Below are 24,431 nucleotides of genomic sequence, written 5' to 3'. Positions count from 1 at the left end.
CTCGCTGACAGTTTAACCAAAAGGCGTTTCCAGTGGAAACTGGCCGACACATCCTGAGCATAACCATGTATAATATCCACTAAACTTCAGAAGAGGTTATACAGTCGTGGCCAAAAGCTTTGAGAATTGCATAAATATTGGAACCTGGAGAAGTTGCTGCTTAAGTTTTTATAATAGCATTTTGCCTGCACTCCAGAATGTTATGAGGAGTGATCAGATGAACTGCATCGTCCTTCTTTGCCATGAAAACGAACTTAATCCCCAAAAAGCCTTACCGCTGCATTTCATTGCTGTCATCAAAGGACCTGCTGAGACCATTTCAGTGATCGTCTTCTTAACTCAGGTGAGAATGTTGGCGAGCACGAGGCTGGAGATCATCATGGCTGTATCCCGATTCAGGTTCTGCAGCTTTAAAGTCCTCAAGGGCCGCGTACTCAAAGACCGCTAAGGCCGAAGTGCGAGGCTCGTAGGCTCGTGAAATGGGACGTCTAGCCTCCGTCGCGCTGCCCAGGTTGCCTAGCAACCATGATACTAACAGCTGGAAACGTTTCATACAGCTTTGTTTGACAGAAATGAAGGAGAACATATTTAGTTCATTTGTTTCTACATGAGCTCTGTGTGATTTGATGAGTATCTGAGGCTGAGACCACAGGACTGTGAAACATGATTGTTGGGCTTCATTTCTGTGCTGCTGGCTCTTCCTCCTCCTCTTCCTCACACACTGCTGAGTTTGTCCTGGTGGATCATCAGGGCTGCAAAGCCTCACAGATGATGTGCAGCAGTGGGTCCCTCAGTCTGTCCTCACTCTGGACACTTGCAGTCGTCACACATGGAAATCAAATGTGTGATAAGCTGCAGGATTCAAACACAAGTGTAACTTATAAACACATGTTCATACTTTTATTCCACAATCAGAGAGAAAGAAACAGAGAGAGAGTGCAGGACAGACAGACAGGTGACAGTCTCAGGTGTACACACTGCTACACAACAGCACCAGAGAAGCAGGATTTAGTGTTTGTGTTATTACGAGTGTAAACAAGAAGAGTTCCAGATGGTGCAGTGGACACATGTGTGACTGCTGTGATTAAAGCATCTTTCTTTCAGCTTAACGAGTGAACCGTCAGCTCGTTCAAACACACGTTAAAGTGCGTTTGGCTCGACACCACCGAACAGAGGCAGCAATATAACACAGCTAACATTAACAGTGCAGTGGATCCTGCTTGTGCCGTGATGTTCAGGACTGCAAACCGAGCAGCATCACTGACTTTCAGCTTGTTGTGTTTGTGGATATATGACTGACTTTAATTATCCACAAAATCATCACATTCTCTGTCAGATTAAGGTCGACTATTGAACGGCGCATATTTTAAAGGCTTTAAAACCAAGTTAACGCTGAAAGTACAAACATCACTAATGTCACATAACTCTGCCGACAAGGCATAGCTATGGCTATGAAATGCTCTTTGTGTATCACTTCTTCATTATGAAAGATGTCATTAATGCACTAGTAATGTCTCATCTGGAGTATTGTTCAATCATTTGGTCAGCAGCTAATAAGACAGATCTTAACAGACTTCAGTTAGTCCAGAATAAGGCGTCCAGATTAGTGTGAAGATGTTCATACTATACTAATATTGATAAAATGCATAATAACCTTTCTTGGCTTCCTGTACAGGCTAAAATATTCTATGGCTTACTTGTAGTTCTAAAGAAAGCAATTCTGTTAAACACACCACATTTATTCTGCTCAGCTGCAGTATCCAGATGAAATACATCATCATATTACACAGTTTTCAACAAGCTGCAATTTAGTAAATGCTCGAGTTAAAAGTAACGTTTTGTAAAACTGTTACATTTAGAGCAACTTTTAAGTGGAATAAGTTGCCTTAAAAAATTAGAGAATTATTCAAAACTTCAATGAACACTTAAAAGCCGATTTACAGAGCTTTTAGTTGTTGTAAATATTGTAAGACATGATTTGTTTTTGAAATTTGTGTAATGTGCCTCAATGTTATTGATATTATTATTATTGATTGCTTATATTTGAACAATTGTGAAACCTCACTGTGGATGTAAGAGTGAAATTATGTGGATATCTTGAATCCACTTTATTGTGTAATATTTTATCTGAGTATTTGACGGAAGACGAGCAACATCTGTTGTGGAAGCTAACGGGGTTCGTTTAGAATAAACAAACATAGGATTTATTATCACTGAATAATTCTGTATAAATCTATACAAATTATAGAAATATGTAATAGGAAACAACAAAATAATCTAAATTATAAAATAATGTGTGTGTGTGTGTGTGTGTGTGTGTGTGTGTACACAATCAAGAGGGATGGGCATGATTTTAGTGTTTGAACAGTCATGAATTATCTTTAACAGCAGGTTGGATGTAATGTGTTAGAACTACCAGCAGGTGGGGATAAGAGACCTTTAAGGTGTTTGGTGCCACGCTCCACCTTCAGGTTTAAAACTAGTGTTAATGGAGTTTGAAGGTTGAGTTTGTTCCACGACTGCATTTCACTCACTGCCTCTGTTTGTATCTCTGTCACTGCAGGACCAACATGGAGCCAGAAGTCAGCGCTCTCAGGAGGCCGACAAACCTCACAGAAGAAAGGGAGAGAAAAAACACACCTGTGACGAGTGTGGGAAGGGTTTTACTCTGAGGGCTAAACTAAAACGGCATCAGGTCATCCACACTGGAGAGAGACCGTTCAGCTGTGACTTGTGTGGCAGAGCTTTTACTCACAGTAGCAACTTACAGAGGCATCTAGTTACCCACTCTGGAATTAAGGCATACAGCTGTGACGAGTGTGGGAAGGGTTTTACTGTGAAGGCTTCACTAAAACAGCATCAGGTCATCCACACTGGAGAGAGACCGTTCAGCTGTGACTTGTGTGGAAAGTCTTTTTCCTTAAAGGGTTACCTAAAAAAACACCAACTCATCCACAGTGGAGTTAAAGCGTACAGCTGTGATCAGTGTGGCAGAGCTTTTACTCACAGTAGCAACTTACAGAGTCATCTAGTTACCCACTCTGGAATTAAGCCATACAGCTGTGACGAGTGTGGGAAGGGTTTTACTGTGAAGGCTTCACTTAAACAGCATCAGGTCATCCACACTGGAGAGAGACCGTTCAGCTGTGACTTGTGTGGAAAGTCTTTTTCCTTGAAGGGTTACCTAAAACAACACCAACTCATCCACAGTGGAGTTAAAGCGTACAGCTGTGATCAGTGTGGCAGAGCTTTTACTCACAGTAGCAGCTTACAGAGTCATCTAGTTACCCACTCTGGAATTAAGGCATACAGCTGTGATCAGTGTGGCAGAGCTTTTACTCACAGTAGCCACTTACAGAGGCATCTAGTTACCCACTCTGGAATTAAGGCATACAGCTGTGACATCTGTGGAAAAACTTTCAGCCAGAGAGGGAGCCGAAATACACACCTACGCATTCACACCAGACATGATGTGTACTGCTGTGAACAGTGTGGCAAATACTTTACAACAGACGCACAGTTACAACGACACATGTTTACCCACACTGAGGAGAGACCTTATCGATGTGACCTGTGTGAGAAGACTTTTAAAACTCCACAGCACCTGAGAGAACACCAACAGATCCACACCAGAAAGAGACTCTACAAGTGCAGCTACTGTGAGGTATGTATTTATATTGTTATCTTGTCATTTTAGCCTGACTGTTTGGAACAACTCTGCTCATTAAACTGTGTTAGCATGTTAGCAATTCTACTGCATGGAAAAGCAGCTCTGAGTGATTATTCAGATTTTCCTTTCAGTTATGATTTTAGTATTACTGTAGTATTATGGTGGTAGTATTGTAGTTATTGCAGCCCAGTAAACTGAGTGTGTTAACTGAAACAGTCAAATGTAGTTGGACGTCTGCAGAGATGCTCTTTATTTCAGGCGACGTTCAGGATACAAATGTTGAAGGACTGACTTACACTGTCTTTGTGTCTTTGTTTAGAAGCAGAGCGACACAGATGGATCCAGTTCTCAACCCTGTCATCACTGTGGTGGTGGGAAAGACTTTCATTGTGACCTCTGTGGAAAAACTTTCAGTCGGCAAAAGACCCTAAAAGTACATCAACGTAGACACACTGGAGACAAACTGAAATACTGCAAAGAATGTGGGAGAAGCTTCACCACACCAAGTGAGTTAAAACGACATGAACTGATTCACAGTGGGGTTAAAAAGCACCTCTGTGATCAGTGTGGGTCATCCTTCACCACTGCAAGGGACCTTAAATCACACAAACGAGTCCACACAGGAGAGAAACCACACAAGTGCAGACACTGTGACAGAAGCTTCTCACAGTCAGGTCATCGTAACAGTCATGAACGTACACACATGGAAGGAAACTACAGCTGTGACCAGTGTGACAAGAGCTTCAGGAATCTCAGTTCATACTCTGCACACAAACGATCCCACGTTACTAATAAACTGTTTCACTGTTACCAATGTGCCCAAACATTCACCTCATTGTCTGCTCTGTGCAAACATCAGCGCGATCACTCAGGGCTGAAATCACTCCCATCACTGGATCACAGTGAATCTGAAGACACAGAAAGATCCTCTGGTTTCTGTGTCAGACTCAAAAAGCTTGAGATCAGGCTCCACAGAGTTCAGATAGAATCATTTAAACTTGTGTTGAACTGAACTGGTTGCTGGGCTGAACTTCTACATAATACAGATCTACATGGGATCTTCTTTTCTGTTGTTTTACTGAGTCAGTTTTGTCCTTTTTTCTCTGTCCTGGTTTTGCTCGTCTGTAAATGATTGAAACTCAGTCAAATAGTTCATTGTTCTCCAGCAAAACGTTTTGGAAACTCATGTTTAACCTTTAAAACTCTGACATGTTTTAGCACACAAGGCTTCATCGGGGAGTTCACTCATGATTGGACCATGAGAACAAAGGTTTTTAGTTCTTTCAAAGAGAGTCTTGGAGATGTTTGATGTTTCTGTTTTTCTGAAACCAACTGAAAGAAAAACTATTTTTCTTGCTTTATGTAGTGTGGAAGTTTTTAATGTTTCTTCATCTGTGATGTTCTTGAATGTGTTCACGTGAAAATGGTACAAATAAACTGTCCTTTCAGCTTTAGCTCCTAATTTATTCATTATTTATGGATGTAGCACAGCAGCCGTCTCTTGATTAACACATGGAGGGCTCGGGATCTGATGGTGTCGTCTCCCTAATTTGCCCACTCAGTAAATCTCACTCATGGCCAAGAAATTGAAATAAACCTTGTTTCCCTGCTGGATAGTGATCCACTGTAACTCTGCTCCTCCTTCCTGTTTAGGATTTCTGTGGCTGAAGTAAAATTCCCTCCATCCATCACTTATCCCAGCTAACCCAAAGTGAAATAAAGTTTTGCTCGTCTTAAAAAAGCATTACAATAATGGGCATTACCAATGCAAACTGAATGATACAGAAGATGAAAGAAGAGACTTTGATCAGTTAATAAAGCTCATGATCTGGATTCATTGTGGCTGCTACACAGATACTTCTGGGTCACTTCTCTCAGTTAGGAACCTTCCTCACCAAACTGACTGTTGGACCACACCCCTGGTTTCATGAGAAATTGTTTCAGCCATGATTTCTCTTCCTGTATTTCAGAGTAAAGACTGAAGTGACAAATGGAAGCATGTTTAAAAAACACAATGTGAGAGAGACGTTGAGGTCCTTAGAAGTTACCCTGGGTTTTTCTGTCACCCTGCTAGATGTTACACACCTTGTTATTGGACTGATTTCTACTGCTGGACTACTCCTGCGGAGAGTAACAATACTCTTACTAATTAGCTCCCTTTCACACCTTTGGGGATATTTATTTTTGTGTTTGCAGCGCTGTGAGCCAGAACAGCGAGAGAAAAATCTGCAACAGCGACGAGCCGAATGCTTACGTGAATCGCAGCAGCTGCACATGTGCTACGCTGAATTAGAGGATATCTTTGCTCTGGATTTCTATTTCTACTTTTTCATTTCTATATGATTCTTCTTGCATCTAAACAAAGATGATTCAATTTGCTAAATGTTGATGGCTCTTCGTGCTCAGGTGTAAATGAGACGTAATATTTGCTCTTGGTTTGGTTCTCCTGTACAGAACCTTGCAGTACAACAGAAACCTAAAAACATTATTTGTAGTTGTTATTCTTCGTTGTTCTGCTGCCTAAATACCACAGGGTCTGATTATGAAGTTATTGAGCTGCACATACTTTACGACCTGCTTAAGTTCGAGGTCACAGCGTCTGTAGAGCAGCTGGAACATAATGAAGTCTACAAGGTTAAAGTTTTCTCTTCAGTTATTGTTCTTTCTGCTGCTTGGTTTGATGGATCTGAGAGCTTTTGTTTTTATTATTGTTATTATAATTATCATTAATACTTTACTCTCTAGAAGCTTTAAAATAGTGTTTGTGTTTGAAAAAATTGATTTAAGAATTGAACAGAAACATCTGTCCTTCTGAAAATCGCCCAAAGGCACGGAGACAAAGTCAAAGGATGCAACCTGTAACTTTCTCTTCCTTCATGTCAGGACCATCATCCATGATTTATATAAAATGCATATAGCAACAGTAGCACTTTAGTTTGGACTTTATGATTTCTGTAACTGGAAAATATTATTTTGTTTAAAGACAGAAGTGACCGCATAGTTGCAACATCAAAGGGAAATATTAATTAATTAGCATCAAGTATATTTGTTGCTTAAGCGTTTGCACTATAACTTAAGTAGGATTACAACTTTTAAGGAAGGAAAGATTTCAGATATTTAGTTCACTGCTTCAGTTATTTTATATGAAATTAAAACATTTACGTTGGTCAAATATGATGCTCTAAATCAAGTAAAAGTTTGAAAATAAATGATGTGTTTTTAAATGCTGCAACAAATGTTCACAAAAAGTAACTATAATTAAAACCAGTTAAACAAAATAAATGTTTGAATCATGCTTAACCAAATGCCAGGCTGCAGAGCTGAACCTAAAGTATACGTAGAAAGATTTCAACATGTGAGCAGTTTTTAATGTTTTTATCACATATAAATGTCACAGCAGTGGGTCCTGGCCCAATGCTTTGTGTTTTTGGTTTTCTTTGACTCTTGTTTTTCTTGGTTTTTGTTCTTCTTATTTATCAGGCTCTCAGTAATCTTAGTTCTCCCTCCCTCAGTGTTCATTTCAGCCTGTGTTTAGTTTCTGTTCCCGTGTCCCACGTTTCATCGTTTCATGTCGAGTCAGCCCTGTCTCTCTGTTTCCTGTGTCTCCCCAGTCAGCCCCGCCTCCCTCGGGCACTCATGTGTGATACAGAGTAATAAACCTGACTACATTTGCTGCACTCTCTTTATTACCTGTTACTTTAAAATTCATACACTAATTATGTCTGCCCATCTCTCTAATGTGAAGGTCAAAGGTCAACATCCCAGTGACATAAGAATAATCCCAAAGGGGCAAAGGCAGCGGTTAATTTAGCACATTTAGCATTAAGGGTACAGCAAGGATATACTTTTACTTATTGTGGCAGGGGTGTGGTCTCTGGCCTGCTGCAGTGGAGGCTGGTGGCGGGACGTTGGACGGCACAGGTGAGGGTGATGGAGCTCATGACTCTCCCCTTTATAGTGACGGAGGAGACTGGCGTGGGGGAAGCGTGTAGTGGAGGAAGCCGAGGAGAGAGCTGGTTTCTGGCTACAAAGAAACCAGAAAAGATTGCTCGTGGTCAAATGTCAAAGGAGCTTGCAAAGAAAAGCGTCTGGACTTCTTTAAGTTACTTGAAGACGTTTCACCTCTCATCCGAGAAGCTTCTTCAGTTCTAAGGTCAAATGGTGGAGAGTCCCAGATATAAACCTAGTGGGAGTGACCCCCCACAGAGGGACATATGTGCATGTATGCAGGCAAAGACCTGCAGTTAAAAAAAAGCGCCCCTCGACAGCCAAACCCATCTGTTCTCTAATTGGATTGTTACATTGTTGATTGACATGACATTGACCAATCAGATGAAAGGAAGAAAAATAGGGTCAAAATCCGTACTTGTAACTTGCAGGGGTTTTTTTTTCTAAGTCCACACACAAATCTTTTATACACATACAAATCTTTTTTACAAGTACAAAATATTTATGACCACATTTTGAGCCCATACGAGAACAACTGAGATCATTTGTCCACAACACGAGGTTAGTTATTAATATACCGTATTTTCACGACCATAAGACGCACTGTGCTAAAAGGCGCAGTCTCAGTTATGTGTGCCCTTACTGTATTTAACACACACATAAGGCGCACTGGACCATAGGGCGCATACAAGTACCGTATGAGTATTTAAAAATAAAGCGGGAGCAAACCTGAGTTCGGTACCTTACTCACATTTCTATTGCCGGTAATCGTCATCATCAACAACACACAAGCATACAAGTGTGCGTATTTAAAACTAAAGCAGGAGCAAAACAAAGTTTGGTACTCACATTTTTATCATCAAACCCATCGAAGTCCTCATCCTCTGTGTCTGAATTGAACAGCTGCGCTAAATCTCCATCAAACATGCCAGGTTCACTTTCTTCACTGTCAGAGTCACTTTCCGTGCCGTGCGGCTCCTCAGAAATGATGCCGGCTTTTGCGAAAGCTCGAACAACAGTGCCAGCAGACATGTTAGCCCAAGCATCTACAATCCATTGGCAAATTGTGGCGTAACTCTCCCGGCGCTGCCTTCCACTCTTGGTGAAACTGTGGTCTCCATCGGTCATCCATCGCTGGATGTGTTTGTCGCCGATGTGTTTGCTGCAGTAGGAGCGGAAGATGGCCAGCTTTTCCTTATAATCCGCTGGAAGTTGCTGCGCTACCGTAGTCCTGGTCCGGATGGAAAAATGGCACCGTTTCATAAAAAGTGAAAGTGAAACTGCTTTTAGCCGAATGGTGACCGTCGAAACGCTTCTCCCGCTCGTTCTTTGCTCGATGATCGCTGTCAGGGGTTTAGACATCTGTTCACAAGTAAGAGAAATAAGACACTGCAGACCGACTCAGAGTTTAAGAACGTGTACACGGGTGAATGCCTCTGAGAAGACAGACACAACGAGTACAGGCTGCTTGCTTTATTTATAGTTCAAAATGGATTACATAGCACTTCCTCTTTTAACGGAAAGGGGAGAGCTCAGGCATTGTCTTAGCTATCTAACCTCTGCACACAAACTGAAAAATAACGACACAGCAGTATTCATGCTTATCTGACATCACAGACACTGAAGTAAAGAATGCATGTATATCCTGTCTTGTCAAACATCTCAAACACTGAAGTAAGGAATGCATTGTGTTTTGTTTAACAATAGGCTTGGTTATGTGAAAATATATGAACACTAGAAAATAAAACACACTTGATTATATTGTATTTCATAAAAATCCTCTATCATTCCCTCCTGTTGTTAATATTTTTCACAGGTTTAATCAATGCATAGTCACTTGTTAGTCACATTTTCAACTTGCATGTCATTTGGTGAAAACATACATGATCATCAGTTAAAATTCATCTTCTTCAAGTTCAATCTCTGCTTGTGGTTCGTATTGGGGTAGGGAGACATATGCTAGTAGTTTTGTGGTGAACATATTGTTTACCATTCTGTGGACACAGGGCAATATGCATGTTGAGAATAAGCAAAGGAGTATGAGCAGTACTCCAACGAGTACTAGTCCTTTCATGAGCAACGTCTTCCATGACCCACTAAGAAGCCATGTGAGCCAGTCCTCTTCACCAGTGATGTAGTCCTGTCGTTGAGCTTGACTCAGTTGTCGCAGCACGTCCAGTGCGTCAGTCATATTGTTGGAGTGCACATTATCAGGAATGTATGTGCAGCAAGTCGTGTTGAAGAGCACACATAAGCCTCCCTTCTTGGCTAGTATCACGTCCAATGCGACTCGGTGTTGCATTATTGTGATGCGCACTGCATCGATTTCTTCATTCTGAGCCTTGTTGATCTTTGTTGAAGCATTCAGAAACAGTCCAAAACGGTAGTCGAGTGTCTCTATCCTGAGCATGTTTTTGGCATTTCCTGCCCACGGGAATAGAGAAAGCATTACTTTTTGTCCTTTGGTCCATGTTTGAATTCGTCTGGTACGTCAGTTCCCCAGATTGAGTCGTGAGGTTGCACGTCTCTAGTGCTCCTCTTGCGTCTCGTCTGATGTGGTTCATCAAGCCTCGGGGCCTCCAGGATCCTCGCCGTGATCTTCTGCAAAGGAAGCAAAACACCTTTTCCTGCACCTCCCTAACTTATCCTATTTGGGACTCTTTAATCAAAAGCATGATCCTAATTATGTTCTTAACTTATTGACTTGTATTTATATATATTCTTCAACGTTACTCATCCCTTTAAAACTCTTTAAGCGCTGGTTTCCCGTCCGGTTGCTCGCTATCATCAACATCCTGTACACGAATTGTCGCTGCTGCAAGTGCCTCTACTCTAATCTTAAGTCACCTTTTTAACCAGAAAATCATTATAAGCGCCTATTCTACTAAAAGATCCAAAAGAAAACAACCTCTTTAATCCTTTAACCTTAACATAAAAATAACAGTTTCAGTTTTACCATATCCAAATGATCAACAAACCCCCAAACATAATCACGCATAATAAGAACCAAAAAAGTCCTAAAATGATCCTAAATTATTAAACAATTAAATTATTAAACCCTAAATTCCCCCTTTTATTTTGACACATGAAATGTGTCACAATACTATACAAAACTCAAAATGCTCAGTTTTTCCCCACTCATGATCCAATCTATGTCATAAAAATAAACTTGAAACAGAACAATTATCAGTCATGTGTTTCTCCAATTAATGGTAACATGAGTTACATCAAAAATGTTTCCCCTTTAACATTTGGCATTCTCCCAACAATATACTATAATCCCATAATCTAACCCCAGTCAACAAAACAGAAATTTTCTCTGGTAAAAGCCAATTGTTTGTCCACATTTATGCATCCTCACTCACCCAGCCCCACATTCACTCACATGCAGTCACACCATATATTTGCTAATAGTGGAGCTTCCCGCACGATCAGATTCTCCACCCTCAGCAAAATGAGCTCATTCATTTTTTTTTATTTTCCATAGGAAAATATTTCTTTATGCTTTTGGACTGGATTGACTCGCATAAAATCCTACAATTTTGGACAGGGACTTACGACCTGATCAGTCCCCACAGGTAGCTTTCTCCTCAGCCAATTGTAATCTGGAAAGCCCCCCTTTTATTTGCTCTCCCCGAGAATTTGTCAGCGCTGTTGCAGGCCTGCTTAGAACAGAAATGAGAAAAAATAGAGCTGATTATTAGCTCACAAAACACAAAACAAAATCACCTGACAGGTTTCCTTTAAGTGCACTGTTACAAACTAATGGGCCCCTCAGACATGTCCATGTTTCCTAAAACTCCCTCTATTAAAACAAAAACAACAACAACCCAAACCTTACTGACAGAATCAACCCATCACCACAACAACCTTAAACACACAAGTTTTGCCACCACATAATCTCACCCCCTCAATACACCGAAAGTCTCATTAAAACCACACAATTTGCACACAAAAATCACCCCCTTTAACATACTTAAATTCAGCATAAAACCCCTTTACGACAACATATAATCACTAAACTATAAATTTCCTACCCAACTCTGCACTTCTCTTGTCTGCTATGCTTCCTCTTCTGAAAGCCTCAGTCACACACACACACAGGAAGCTCCTCCGTCACCACTCACTTCAGCTAATTTGCATACTGAGTCATCTCTCAATGAGTTGCTGTAACAACAGAAACATATGTTTAAACATTACCACCTTATTAAATTATTTTATTTCTTTCTACAGTGATCACTACTGTTGATCACTTAGTCCCAGAGCACTCCTAAGTCACTCTTTTAAAACTACTTTAATCACTTTTTGTTTTCATAACTCACTTTGTCATATAGCTTCTTTGAGTTCCTCAATTTCAAACTCAAATGTATTTTATGTTTGTGTATGTGAATTTGCATATGTTGCTTTTCCAGTGTGTCAGACTCCTTCATAATTTTGCCTTTAAACAGTCAATTTTCTCCTTCCCAAATTTACTAACCCAAATTTTGATTTCCCACCTTAAATAGCAGCATTCCTTGTCCTCAGCCAGAAGTTAGGGCTCCACTTGCCACTCTCCACCTCCGCCTTAGCCCAGCGGCTTTACCCTTGAGGTCCCGTCTTCTTCACTTCATCTCACCCGTGAGTCTGAGCTCACAGGGACTGAGTGAGGCCGAGTAATCGTGACTGTGCCTGCCTTAGGTTGTCCCAGGGTTTCGAGGTGGGATCTTACCCGTCATGGGCTATCCAGCCTTCCATACTCGCCTGATACGGGGGCCAAGTGGGCAGGGGAGGGAACACACTGGCTCTGGAAATTAAAGGAGTGTAAGCTGCTTCCTTCATTGCATCTTATATTAAACTATCTCACTTCTGATTCTTTCCTAGAATAATTTCACATATGGCACTTTGTGTATGTGTGTTTTCTATTCATTAATGTAATTGTCAGTTATTTTTTCTCTTCATTTTACTTTTTTATCTGTTTGTTTGTGACGTTCTACTTTAGTTCTACTAAACCTTGATGTAAAAACAATACACCCTCTTTTGACGCACATACTCTGCAGTTTGCCTACGCACGCACTTCTCTCTCAGACTTCCTCTTTTCACACACCGCCTTGCACTCACCCTACTATCAACTTTCATAGTGTTATTATTATTTATTATTTTGTACCCGTCACACCCAATCCCTCAAGTATCGGCACAAATTTGTTTCCAAACCAACAAAATAATCAAAAAACAAAAACATACATGAGTCAGGATACAAAAAGACAAAGAAAAATGCTGCCAGAAACAAAGCAGAAGTGTGAGGGGAAACTGAGCTCACAGACAGCTGCATGTGTTGGCTTTTAATAGCATGCAGCCTCTGCTCTAAAAAACCAATAAATAAAAAATAAAAGAAAATGTGTAACATGCTCATTAACTTAGCGGTGTCCACACATTTAATTCAGCTTCATAATCCTGTAGGTTTAGTTATTATCTACAGGGTTTGGCTTATTAGTTGTTATTATAGATGTGCTCTGTATCTCAGTAATATTTATCTAGGATAAATGACAGGTTTTCAAGCAGGTTAAGTGCCTCTATGCACCTAATTGGTTTAGATATTGCCTTTATTTTCTTCATCTCATATGTCATTATACTGAGTTTGAGCAAACCTTAAGCTTGGTGCAGACTACTTCATAACAATTGTCCATCTCACATCATACTGACTAGAATACTTCTTGTCAATATTAATTTTATATCATTATTAATATCATCATCTTTTTCTCTCTATATAGTAACAATAGTATATTACAATATTTTACTAGTGTATATCACTATACTACTACTGAGACAATTTAATAGTTAGGATCATCTTACTCAGCAAACAGATAAGTTAGAATTCATCCAATCTGTACAATTTGCTTCATCTCTGAACAGGTTTGTGCCTACTTTTAGACTGGTCTTCTGTTTGCCTCATCTCAGATCCAACCTTCAGTCACATGCATTCTCTCTGTTGCATGTCGAACCAAGTAGTTTATTATTATATTTTATTTTGTATCCATCAAGGACGTGAATGAGCTGCAGTCTCACCCACCTCCAGGATGGAAACATTTATCTTTTCACACACTTTCCTTGGCTGTACAATGATACAGCCTTAATCTACCTTATGCATCTCTCTTTTTCTTTCTTTTTTTTTTTAGAAAAGGTCTTCATATGAATGATTTCCTTTTATTTATTTCATACAATCTGGGCATGGTGGGTCATAAATGCACTGATTTTTGCAGCCACGGCCACTATCTCTATGTGACATAAAAAGGGGATCGGTTAGATGCTGTTTTGTCACATGTCCTGAGGCTGATTTCACAATTATAGTGTTTTTTGAAAATGTTACATTTGGGACTTCTACAGTTAAAACAGTTTTACAAGCTCCTGTGTCTCAAAACATTTTTTTTTAACGGCACACCTTTCACATATACTACAACTGTTGGTTTGGCTTCTGACCCTAGCAGCAGTTGTTCTATATTGTAAACTTCCGCTTCATCTGTTTCACTTCCTTCCTCTCCACGTCTTCTACGTCTGTCATCATCACTTTGAAAAGATGCCATTCTGCTAGACGTTTTGCTTTTTTCTTCTGACTTTTTTCCACATATAGCTCTTTTTGCAAAGCGGTTTTTAAAGCATTTATTAAATCAGGGGTGCATTTGCCTTGCCAAGCTGGACAATATATTTTATTTTGTATTTCTCCACCTTTTTGCACTGACTATTCCTGCATTTGAACAGTTTTTTTCTAACCACTCTTCATCTGCTGTTAATTTTACTTTAGTTTTAGAGTTACCCATTTTAAACTAATTACGTCAGAACTGTGACACCTTCTCTGGCACAAAGGAGCGGGCAGGTGATCAATAACAGGCTTCTACTTTCTCACTATTTGAGAAAGCGGTTATTGATTTTACGTGATGACGCACAACTTTAGTTTCCCACTCCAGCCAGTTCGTGAGTGTACACAGGAAAACAGCTTGAGAAGGGTTCGACCGCGTATTGGGTCGTAAATGACAACTCACTTCTCTTTGTTAACACAAACAGAGCGCGCTTTTATAATTTTTATTGAGACTTTCCGTATTTTTATTGTGCAACCTTCTAACTGTTCCGTTGCAGCCACTCCCAGAGCGACCGGAACTCGTTCCGTTACAGCTGCTTTCCCAAAGCAACCGGAACTTTTAATAGCGATTTCTAGAATTTCGCTCTTGCCTGTTGTCTCTTAAATCCCTTCTGGATTGAGATCTGTCGGCGCTAACCAGGTTTACACACTATTTTAAAGGAAAATCTCAATATCAACGTATTTTAGCGCTAGATGGAATGCAGTGTTTCATATTCACCTTACTGTGGCGCTGCGTTTTGGATCCGGCACATCTGGTCCTGGCGTCGTGGGGCCTCGCTGACCAGAGATCGAATTCACGCTCCCGGATTTTCCTTTTTACTGTGCACAGATTTTTTCCAGCGCAGGCAACACGACGTCAGACTCCGATGAAAACCGTCTGTGGACAACTAGACGTTAAAAATAACAGTTAGTTATCCGGCTACGAAGGACCAATTAAATGTCAGGGGTTTAGACATCTGTTCACAAGTAAGAGAAATAAGACACTGCAGACCGACTCAGAGTTTAAGAACGTGTACACGGGTGAATGCCTCTGAGAAGACAGACACAACGAGTACAGGCTGCTTGCTTTATTTATAGTTCAAAATGGATTACATAGCACTTCCTCTTTTAACGGAAAGGGGAGAGCTCAGGCATTGTCTTAGCTATCTAACCTCTGCACACAAACTGAAAAATAACGACACAGCAGTATTCATGCTTATCTGACATCACAGACACTGAAGTAAAGAATGCATGTATATCCTGTCTTGTCAAACATCTCAAACACTGAAGTAAGGAATGCATTGTGTTTTGTTTAACAATAGGCTTGGTTATGTGAAAATATATGAACACTAGAAAATAAAACACACTTGATTATATTGTATTTCATAAAAATCCTCTATCAATCGCCTTATGTCCGCGGAAACTCAGCTGCGTATTCTTGACCTGTCGGAGCTTGTTTTCCAGCTTCCTCCACTTGCGAACCATCGATTCATTAAATTAACCTTAAATTCTCTCGCCGCTGCTCGATTTCCATGTTCCTCCGCGTAGCTGATGGCCTTCAGTTTAAACTGTGCTTCGTAAGCGTGTCTCTTTGCCATTTTCAGGGTTGTTAAAACAACGATGTCCTGCATAACGCACATACCTGTTCTTTTATACACGTATGTGCGATTGTCCCGGTATATACGATCAACGCCCACACTTCACCCTTTAACGTTCTCATGGTGTTCTCTACTATGTCCTCCTTACAACACATAGGGGGCACTGCGCTATAGGGCGCGCCGTACTTTTTGAAGAAAATCTAAGACTTTTAAGTGCGCCTTATGGTCGTGAAAATACGGTACTGAAACAACATGGCAACAGAGCAGCTGCAGAGAATTCAACATTAATGAATCGATGTCCACAACCTGCTGCACAACCTGCAGCAGGTTGTGGCCTGATGTGTTTTTAAGAGTTTCACTTTCAGGAGGAGAAGATTTAAACGAGTCACACAAATGTGAACTACAATGTCTGTGACACACAATTTATGCAAACTGCAGTAAATCTGACCTGAAGAAATCCAGTCTTCTGCCTGTTGTGGTTGTGACAGCTGCTCGTAGGAGAGTTTGTTTGTAGGAGGTGGAGATGTTCTCAGATCAAGTGCGTAATCGTCTCTTTGTGTAGACGCTAAAAGCTGTGAGCCAAAACTCTCTGCTCTGAAACTCTTCACTCAGTCCTCACGCTGAGAGTTTAGAGGCTGAACTTCTTGTTCCTCCATAACACTTTTCATGAAACAGCAGAAATGAGCTTGTGTTTCTCAGCAGTGCGCACACAGAGAACCGATCCTCTCTGCTCAGTCTGAACAAATCAAAGTGAAACGTCAGTGAAAACACAGCTGCTGATCAAACTGTGTCAGATTAATGCCTCAATGTTTCACTGTGACGTTAAAAAATACATACAAATAATTTAAAGAAGTAGGAGGCAGATTTTCACAATAAGAGCACTTTGTTTTTAATATAGCTGTCGAAATTAACGCGTTAATTGCGATAATTAAATTTTGGAATTAATTACGTTAGAATATTTAACTATTTAGCGCAACACGCAGATAAAAAAAAAAAAATGTCGCTCCCATAATTCCACTTGATTTGTTTACCGCGCCACTGAAAATGGAGAAGCAGGAACAGGATGGCCTTCTGGATGGGGAATTCAAATACAAGAAGAACATAGATGGGACAATAAACAAACGCGTTGTAATTTGCACTCACTGTAGTAAAGAGTTTCAATTTCACCGTTCAAATTCTACCTTAAAATACCACCTTAATGCCAAACACGCGTTTGTCGGGGCAGCAGCTTCACCCGGCCTGCGTCAGACCACTCTTAGTGAACGCAGGCCACTCGGTAAGTCTTCTTTGGACAAACTGACCGACAATATAGCCAAATGGATAGTAAAGGACTGTAGACCACTAAGCATTGTGGAGGACAAGGGCTTTGCGGATGTTTTAAAGGTTGCATCTCAGGACGCGTCCTACAAGCCCCCAGCGAGAAGCCTGGGGTCTGACATCCTTTGCGCTGACTATAATGAAAACGGAAGAGCGGCACTTTGCGGAGGCTTGTGCAGAGCAGTTCCAGACTGTTGCTCGCAGGTGGAGAATTGAGGAGAAGGTGACAACAGTAGGCACGGACAGTGCGCGCAATATGATCGCTGCGGCTCGCATCATGCCATTCAATCACATGCCGTGTACCGCGCACATTCTACAGAGATGCATCACAGTGAGTCTCGCAGACAGTGGCTTTGTCACTGCGCTGGCCAAATGCCGCAAAATTGTTGGCCATTTTAAGCACAGCCCAGCAAACACAGCAGAGCTGAACGCAGAGCAGGTGTCACTGGGGCGCAAGCAGGAGCCGTTGGCCCAGGACGTGCCTACGCGCTGGAACTCCACGCTGGAGATGGTGAAGCGCTTGATCCGCAACCAAACTGCAGTAACCGCGACTCTGGATAAACAAAAGCATAAACTTGTCCTCCTGACGCCTCCAGAGTGGGACAAACTCCAGAGACTGGAGACACTTCTAGAGCCCTGCAGGTGAGCCTGTCATTGTGACCATAATTGTAGGTTTAGATTAAATGTATCAAACATACATCTTAAATCAGTTTTGTTATTATGAAAATGTCTTAATACCTAGTAATAAAAAGCTTTTTTTAATTTGCTGTCTTATCTGTGTGTGTGTGTGTGTGTGTGTGTGTGTGTGTGTGTGTGTGTGTGTGTGTGTGTGTGTGTGTGTGTGTGTGTGTGTGTATTCCACTGCAGATATGTGACTGAACTGCTGGGAGGAGAGGCCTACGTCTCCTGCTCTGTAGTTCTACCAGCCTTCTGCCACCTGCGCCGTGTCATGGAAGTAACTGATGAGGACCCTGCATATGTGGTGAGGTTTAAAGAGAAGTTTAAGGAAGACCTTGCTTCCCGCCAGGAACATACCAACTATGCATGGCTCCAGATCGCAACTGCACTGGACCCACGTTTTAAAGACCTACGCAGTGTGCCCAAGACTGACAGAGAAGCAGTGTGGATCACACTGGCAGGCATGCTGCATGAAGACTCTCCTAGAAGATCACACACTGCAGAAGAAGGTCCAGCCAAGAAGAGGCTGAGCCTGCTGCAGATGGACTCTGACTCTGAGTCAGAGGAGGAGGTACAGCAGGACAGAGCCATACAGCGCTACAGAGCAGAGCCCTGCACTGCCTTAGAGGACTGTTCCTTACAGTGGTGGGCAGCTCATGCAGGAGCCCACAGCCAGCTGGCCCGCCTTGCTCGCAGATACCTGGCCACTCCTGCCTCCACAGTGCCCTGTGAGAGGCTGTTCTCTGTAGCAGGGCACATTGTGAACAAGAAGAGGTCTGCTCTGCACTCAGAGAACGTGGACAAGTTGGTTTGTCTCAGCAACTGGCTGAAGGATGAGTAGACCAGAGGACCGTGTGTTTAGAGCTTGTTCTATGGTTGAATGTGATTTAAACAATACTTTTCACTGTTGTTCATATTTTTTTGCACTAATCTACCTTACCCAAAAGGATGATTGGAGATTTTTTCTATTTTGCCTGTTGAATTAGGCCTATGTTCTGTGAACTTGAAGATGTATATGGATAAAACAATGTGCTAGATTTAAACGGGTGGAAAACATTCAGTAAAAATCCCTCACAATTATTTGAAGCCCTGTTCTGCTTGTACTGTTTGTACTCACAATTAATAATAAATAAAACAAACAAGTGTGTTAAAAACCACTATCTGTCCCGATTTTTACACATATACACATATATTTCGAGTTGCGATTAATCAATTTTTAGGCTGTGATTAATTCGCTTCCAGCACAACACCCAGCCTACGTCAGACCACGCTGAGTGAACGCAGGCCACTCAGCGTGGTCTTAGCATTAAATAACACTAACAAGTGTGTAAAAATCCGCTATCTGTCCGTATGTTTGCACACATTTTGGTCATATTTCGAGTTGCAATTAATCATGATTAATTAATTTTTAGGCTGTGATTAATCTGATTAAAAATTTTAATCATTTGACAGCCCTAGTTTTTAATTCAGTTAATGTCAAACTGTCATCAACACCTCTGTGTTGTCTCTGAGCAGATTCAGGCATTACTCAAATAATAAAGGATTTTTTTCACTATTATACTTTCATTAGTCTCCAGGTTGATGATTATAAACAGAATTATTAAAGTTTTTATCATTTCAGGCTGAAAATCAACATGAATTTGGTTCTAATCAAAGAAGCTCCTTTAATGTGTGTCATTAAAATCCTCACACAGACTTAAAAAGGCGACATTAACATTAAAATAAATGAAAGAAGCTTCAGCTGAGAGCTTCATGCAGTCATCATCAGCAGCTCATAGCAGTCACAGCTCTTTATTACGCAGCTTTGCAGGAATTAAAGTGGCTGAAGTGTCAGAGTTTGTGTGAGAAGCTGCTTCATGGACAGCTGTACACACGTCTTTATTATTTCTTCATAAACCAAACACACAGGTTTGTCTGCAGATGATTTAAAGTGTGTCGTTGTGCAGTTAAAGCTGTTTGTGTGACGCCCTGACCTCCTGTGAATGAAACAGCCAATCAGATCCATCAGAGAGAGAGCAGGAAGTGTTGTGTGTTTGTGACAGAACAAGGAAACAGTGATGATGATGAACATACAGGTCCTCTGATGTTTCCTGTTACAGTAACGCTTGTTCATCTGTTGCTCTCCTACACTTTCCTATAAATAAAGGAGAAAAAGTCCGTTTAGTTTCATTTCCTACAGCTCAGAGTTACACTTCACATTCCTGCAGTCACATCAAAAAGCTTCACTTTGGTCCAACATCTACATGTTAACATGAAACACAGACAGACTCAGAACATCTGGAACATCTGCACTTTGACCCAAACTGTTATAGCAGGATATTTTCTGCATATTTCTTATGTTGGACCTGTTTGAACTGTAAACGACCTGTAATCATCTGTAAATGGTGTGAGACACACTGAGGCCACCTACAGGGCAGCTGGGGAACAGCAGGGATCTGAAATCATACGAGACGTTAGTGAGTGAGAAGAACAAACGGACTTAAGATGGCTCGAAGTGATCAAAGTTGGTCTGAAACAGAAGATAAATCCAAAGCAGCATCAGATGAATGTTACCATTTCCAGTTACGGTGCCCTTCATCTAATATGGAAATGTGTTGTTTTCTTTTTGTCGTGTTGTTGTTCTTCCTATTGTGTTTAGGCCAGAGATGCTCTTCAAACAGCGGACAGACATGACCACATTACAAGAACATGGTGTGAGTCCGATTTGATATTCCAGTCAACGCTGAGAGACCTTAACCAGGAAGTCAGAGGTCAGCTGATGCTGCGAGCAGGAAGTGAACCAAGGGAAAGGTCCACTCTACTCAATCTCAAAGAAAATATGCTGGTATTTGTTGATGTTGATGGTACAATAAAAATATATAATATAATAAATAATAAAATATCATGTGATGATGAGATGTGTTGTTGGTGTTTGTATTTTCTGTAAATGTCTTTTTTAATGTAAATGCTTTGTTCCAGACGGACAGGGAATCAGTTGCTGTACGATGACATCATCTTGATGTTGACGAGGAGGGCGAGAAAAACTAGTTTTGTCCTGCAGATGGCGATCTTGCACCGTGTTCAGAGAGCCGACACTTTGATGGTGCTGCTCTACTCAGCTTACTTTAGCCTGGGTTGGACTCTATATGAGCAGCTTCCACTCTGGTTTCACTCTTAAACACACTTGTTTGATTTCACTTGTAAAAGTTGAAGAATAAATATTTTATTACAAAATTATTTGTTGGTACATTTTTTGAGGGTCAAATATCTTGTTTGATTTGAGGAATGAACTGTTAGGGTGGAAAAATGAATCAGGTTAAAATACTTTAAATCAGTGCAGATGTATAATGTAATTTAACATGTTGATAATGGTTGTAGTGGGCTTGTAATGTAAATGTGGTCTGATTAAATGTGACATTAATGCTGACGCTGCATAAACCTGATGAAACAGTTCTATTAGTGGGTCTGTGTGATCAGCATCAGTGGGTTAAGGTGAGGCCTTGACTAGCAGAACGTCATGTTGGTGACAACACATGAGCCAACATCAGACTCCGAGCGCTACGATGCTAAAGATCAGAAGTGTGACATCATCGTTACCTGGCAACAGCAGCCCTCATCTGACTTGATTGGAGGATATTTACACCAGCAACACTGTTTAGTTTGATATGACGGATTAACAACATGCTGTGATATCCAGTTCATCTGTAACAAATACTGGATCTAATCAGTCAGCAGATATTTGATCAGCTTATTTATAATTATACTAGAAACAAACACAACTGTGTTGGTGATTCATGCAAACTTGCATATCAGCCTTTGAAGGTTTTGTAGTATTGAGAACAAAGAGGTTGTGTTAGGGCTGAAAAGCCCGACTTGTTCTCCTCTGCAGGTCATCAAATGCACCACAGAAGTTTGGATTTACAAAACTGTCTCATGTTATTGGAACGATCCACATTTGCATCCATTCACGGTACATTTGACATCTGAACACGTTTGTACACATGATGAAAGGATAGATGGTGTTTGTGTGTCCTTCTTAAACTCAGTGTGGATGTTTCATCATGTAGAACGAGTTAGAACAAAGTCTTTGGAACATTTGGAGAACACGTTTAGGAAAGTAACATCCTGGTAGAACATTTTCTTAAAGCAGAGCAGAGCTGCAACATGACTGTGAGGATTCAGAAGAATAAAGTCAGAATACTTTATTATTATGAAGACTAAAGTGCACCTTGATGCTGCCGATGAACACACATGTTCTTTGTGAAAGCATGTGTGAGCACAGCTGACGTGCACCACACTGACCCCACTCGCCCCATTTCTTCATCCACTTCTTGCTCTTGTGCTTGAAATGAGACGCAGCAAAAGTCAGAGGCTCTAAAATCCACAAAAAGGGGGCTCGTTAGATCAGGATACTGGATGTGATCCATAGAAAACATGGATAATACACCACTTTATTTGAAGCATCTGTAGCACTGCCTCAGTTCTGGATGTTTCCACAGACTCCTCTGTGCACCTAAAGGAAAGGTCAAAGGTCAGCAGCACATGTAGTTGGGACAAGTCTTCAGTTGCACAAACTACACAATCATTTTCCTCCAATGACGACTTTTCACTTGCAGAAATGGTCCTGTGTGATTTCCAGGCTGTGATATAAAGACTAGTTCCTAATGGCAGCGACTCACTCAGTAAACATGTGTTTCCTTCACCAACCTCACACACAGATCCAATAAGATCAGGAAGTGGGCAGTATAGTACAATATGTGTTATTCTGTGCTGCACTGCCCAAACTAAAGATCTGCTGAAGTGTTGGAAATAATCCAGATGTTTATTTTGGACGATACAGCAGAAGATCAGACATGAAAGTGGAGATAACACAGAAGACCTGCAGCAAAGGTCAGAGGTCAGACTGGGCCCTGGATTCAACAATGAGCCAATGATCATCAAGCAGTGACTAAAGCAGAGCCCTGACGTTCTGACATTCATCACACAGTCAGAACAAATGTCTGCTGATGACTTCATCTCATGAAACGACTGATAGATGTCAGTTCATTGATCAGCTGAGCTGCTGATCTTCATCGTCACAGAAACATTCAGCTTGTTTCAATCAGTAAATAACTCCCACTACTCCCAGTTTGAACTGTTCCCACTCAAAATGCTGTGAGAACAATGATCATTGTAGAACTTCACAAACATCACGTGTTGTTTTCCACATGTAAGATCAGCAAACACACAGAAACTTCCTGTTGCCACACACGGCCTATAAAATCTCTTCCACGCTTTCTGTCTGAAGTCCACTCTCTGTGTCGGATCCACAGGAAACAACAAGATCTTATTAACATGGTTTTCAATGTGTCTCCTTCCAAAAAGTCCAACCAATGAACAAATGTGTGTATTTGTGGAGGCCGAACAAAAGCATGACACATTTCTCTGTTTCTATAAACTGGAGTCAAACACAAACATGAAGAGTTTCACTGACAGACTCCAAAATGCCCCCACAGTGGATCAAAGGGAAATCCTACAGTGTGGCCAGAGACTCTTAATGGCTCCAACATCAACACATCCACAATGTTGGATCCAGTTCTGCCTCACAGAGTTACTAAGACACACCCTCTGCCAGCATCACAACAGCTCCACCTGCTTCACCTGCCTCCTCAGCATCTGTACACCTGAAGAGAAAAGAAAGGCTCCAACAGCTCAAATCTACAAAGGATTCATGAAGTTTCATCCAACAATAACATGTTTGCCTTCCACAGTGTGCTGTTAGACACCACTGTACCTCTGCCATTTCAAAAAGAGCAGCTTGGGAACATTTTGGCTCCAAACACTTTGTGTTTAAGTTCTTTGTTTTCTTTGTGAAGCCGACAACATCTGGAGCTTTGTGACTCATAGAAACATCATTTTGTTCTTTAGATGACAGCAGATTGGGACTGAATAATCAATCACTATCAAACCAATAAAGACAAACATGCTGATTTTACAGGAACTTTGTTGGAGAAGCTGCAAAGACATGAAACTGGTGGAGATCCCAAACCAGTTGATAGTGCTGGTTATTCCAAATAAAGCTGTTTCCCTTTGAGATGAAATGACTTTCTGTCCTGATATATAATAAAGATGTTGTTGTTTTTGAGCCCCTGTATTAAAAGTAGTTTAAAGTCAGCTTGAGTTTGATGTCTTTATGTCAAAGCTGCTCATGATGTTGAGCTGCTGATGGAATAAAAACAATATAAAAGCATGTAGTCCAGACTTAAATGCAGCCTGTTGTTAGCTGAGGTCCACACACAGTGTTTGACAGTGTAAAGTGTGTGAAAGGGCTGCTGGTGGAGCTCACTAGGATGAGCAGGTGACCACGAGGTGGAGAGCAGCTGGCCTGGCTTTGACCCGGGCCACGCCCCCTTTCTCTCTGCTTTGCTGTCACTTATCTTCACTGCTCTGTCCAATAAAGCTGAAAAAGGCCCCGAATCAAAGAAATCTGCTGCAGCCTCTGAAATGTCTTCTGTTTCCTTCCCGACGGCTTTTTCACCGTCAGCCCATCAGACAGTCCAGCAGCATTTATGATGATGTCATGATGTTGAAGAGGCTGCTACGGTGGCCTCCCATGACCCCCAGCCTCATCACAGCTGAGATGCAGACATTTGAAAACATTCAGCAGACAACT

The 24,431-nt window shown here is 41.1% G+C and overlaps 2 protein-coding genes and 1 long non-coding RNA gene across 12 annotated transcripts in view; 2 read left to right on the top strand and 1 right to left on the bottom strand.

The window, feature by feature from the left end:
* Nucleotides 1–18,963, top strand: part of LOC308397810 (uncharacterized protein) — a 34,468-nt gene extending 15,505 nt beyond the window's left edge. For 5 of the 6 annotated variants that reach the window (XM_080883943.1, XM_080883945.1, XM_080883942.1 and 2 more), the window contains 2 exons: nucleotides 2,564–3,664; nucleotides 3,990–6,216. In XM_080883943.1, the coding sequence (XP_080740069.1) occupies nucleotides 2,564–3,664; nucleotides 3,990–4,682 (1,794 nt within the window). In that variant the 3' untranslated portion in view covers nucleotides 4,683–6,216. Of the gene's footprint in view, nucleotides 1–2,563; nucleotides 3,665–3,989; nucleotides 6,217–17,989 lie in introns of those variants that run through there. The other variant, XM_080883946.1, reaches the window with a different exon arrangement.
* Nucleotides 110–15,919, bottom strand: LOC308398745 (uncharacterized protein). Of its 5 annotated transcripts, none has more exons than XR_013972013.1 (3): nucleotides 8,468–15,910; nucleotides 7,522–7,694; nucleotides 118–852 (listed from the first exon to the last, which is right to left on the bottom strand). XR_013972013.1 is itself a non-coding variant. In XM_080885527.1 (3 exons), the coding sequence occupies exons 2-3, from the start codon at nucleotides 8,978–8,980 to the stop codon at nucleotides 7,623–7,625; spliced, it is 585 nt and encodes a 194-aa protein (XP_080741653.1). In that variant the 5' UTR covers nucleotides 8,981–12,401; nucleotides 14,947–15,908; the 3' UTR covers nucleotides 6,880–7,622. The 5 variants fall into 5 exon arrangements, 2 of the variants coding, with proteins under 2 accessions (XP_080741653.1, XP_080741652.1); XM_080885527.1 differs by lacking the exon at nucleotides 118–852 and having other exon boundaries at nucleotides 6,880–7,694; nucleotides 8,468–12,401; nucleotides 14,947–15,908; XR_013972011.1 differs by lacking the exon at nucleotides 7,522–7,694 and having other exon boundaries at nucleotides 110–852; nucleotides 8,468–15,919.
* Nucleotides 18,964–20,434: 1,471 nt separating the features above from the next.
* Nucleotides 20,435–21,013, top strand: LOC308399341. Its single transcript, XR_013972131.1, has 2 exons — nucleotides 20,435–20,624; nucleotides 20,759–21,013. It is a non-coding gene; the product is annotated as an uncharacterized lncRNA (long non-coding RNA).
* The last annotated feature ends 3,418 nt before the right edge of the window (nucleotides 21,014–24,431 follow it).

This window comes from Rhamphochromis sp. 'chilingali', assembly GCF_963969265.1.
Source record: "Rhamphochromis sp. 'chilingali' genome assembly, chromosome: 1".
NCBI classification, from domain to species: domain Eukaryota; kingdom Metazoa; phylum Chordata; class Actinopteri; order Cichliformes; family Cichlidae; genus Rhamphochromis; species Rhamphochromis sp. 'chilingali'.
The sequence above is the reverse complement of the archived record's forward strand: the minus strand, read 5'-3'. Positions and strand labels throughout refer to the sequence as shown.

Excerpts from the sequence above, each read along its gene's own strand:
- LOC308398745 (XM_080885526.1), bottom strand. The coding sequence starts at position 8,980 with ATGTCTAAACCCCTGACAGCGATCATCGAGCAAAGAACGAGCGGGAGA. Across the intron at positions 7,695-8,467 it reads ATGGGTTTGATGATAAAAAT|CCAGAAACCAGCTCTCTCCT; the intron begins GTGAGTACCAAA and ends GTTTCTTTGTAG.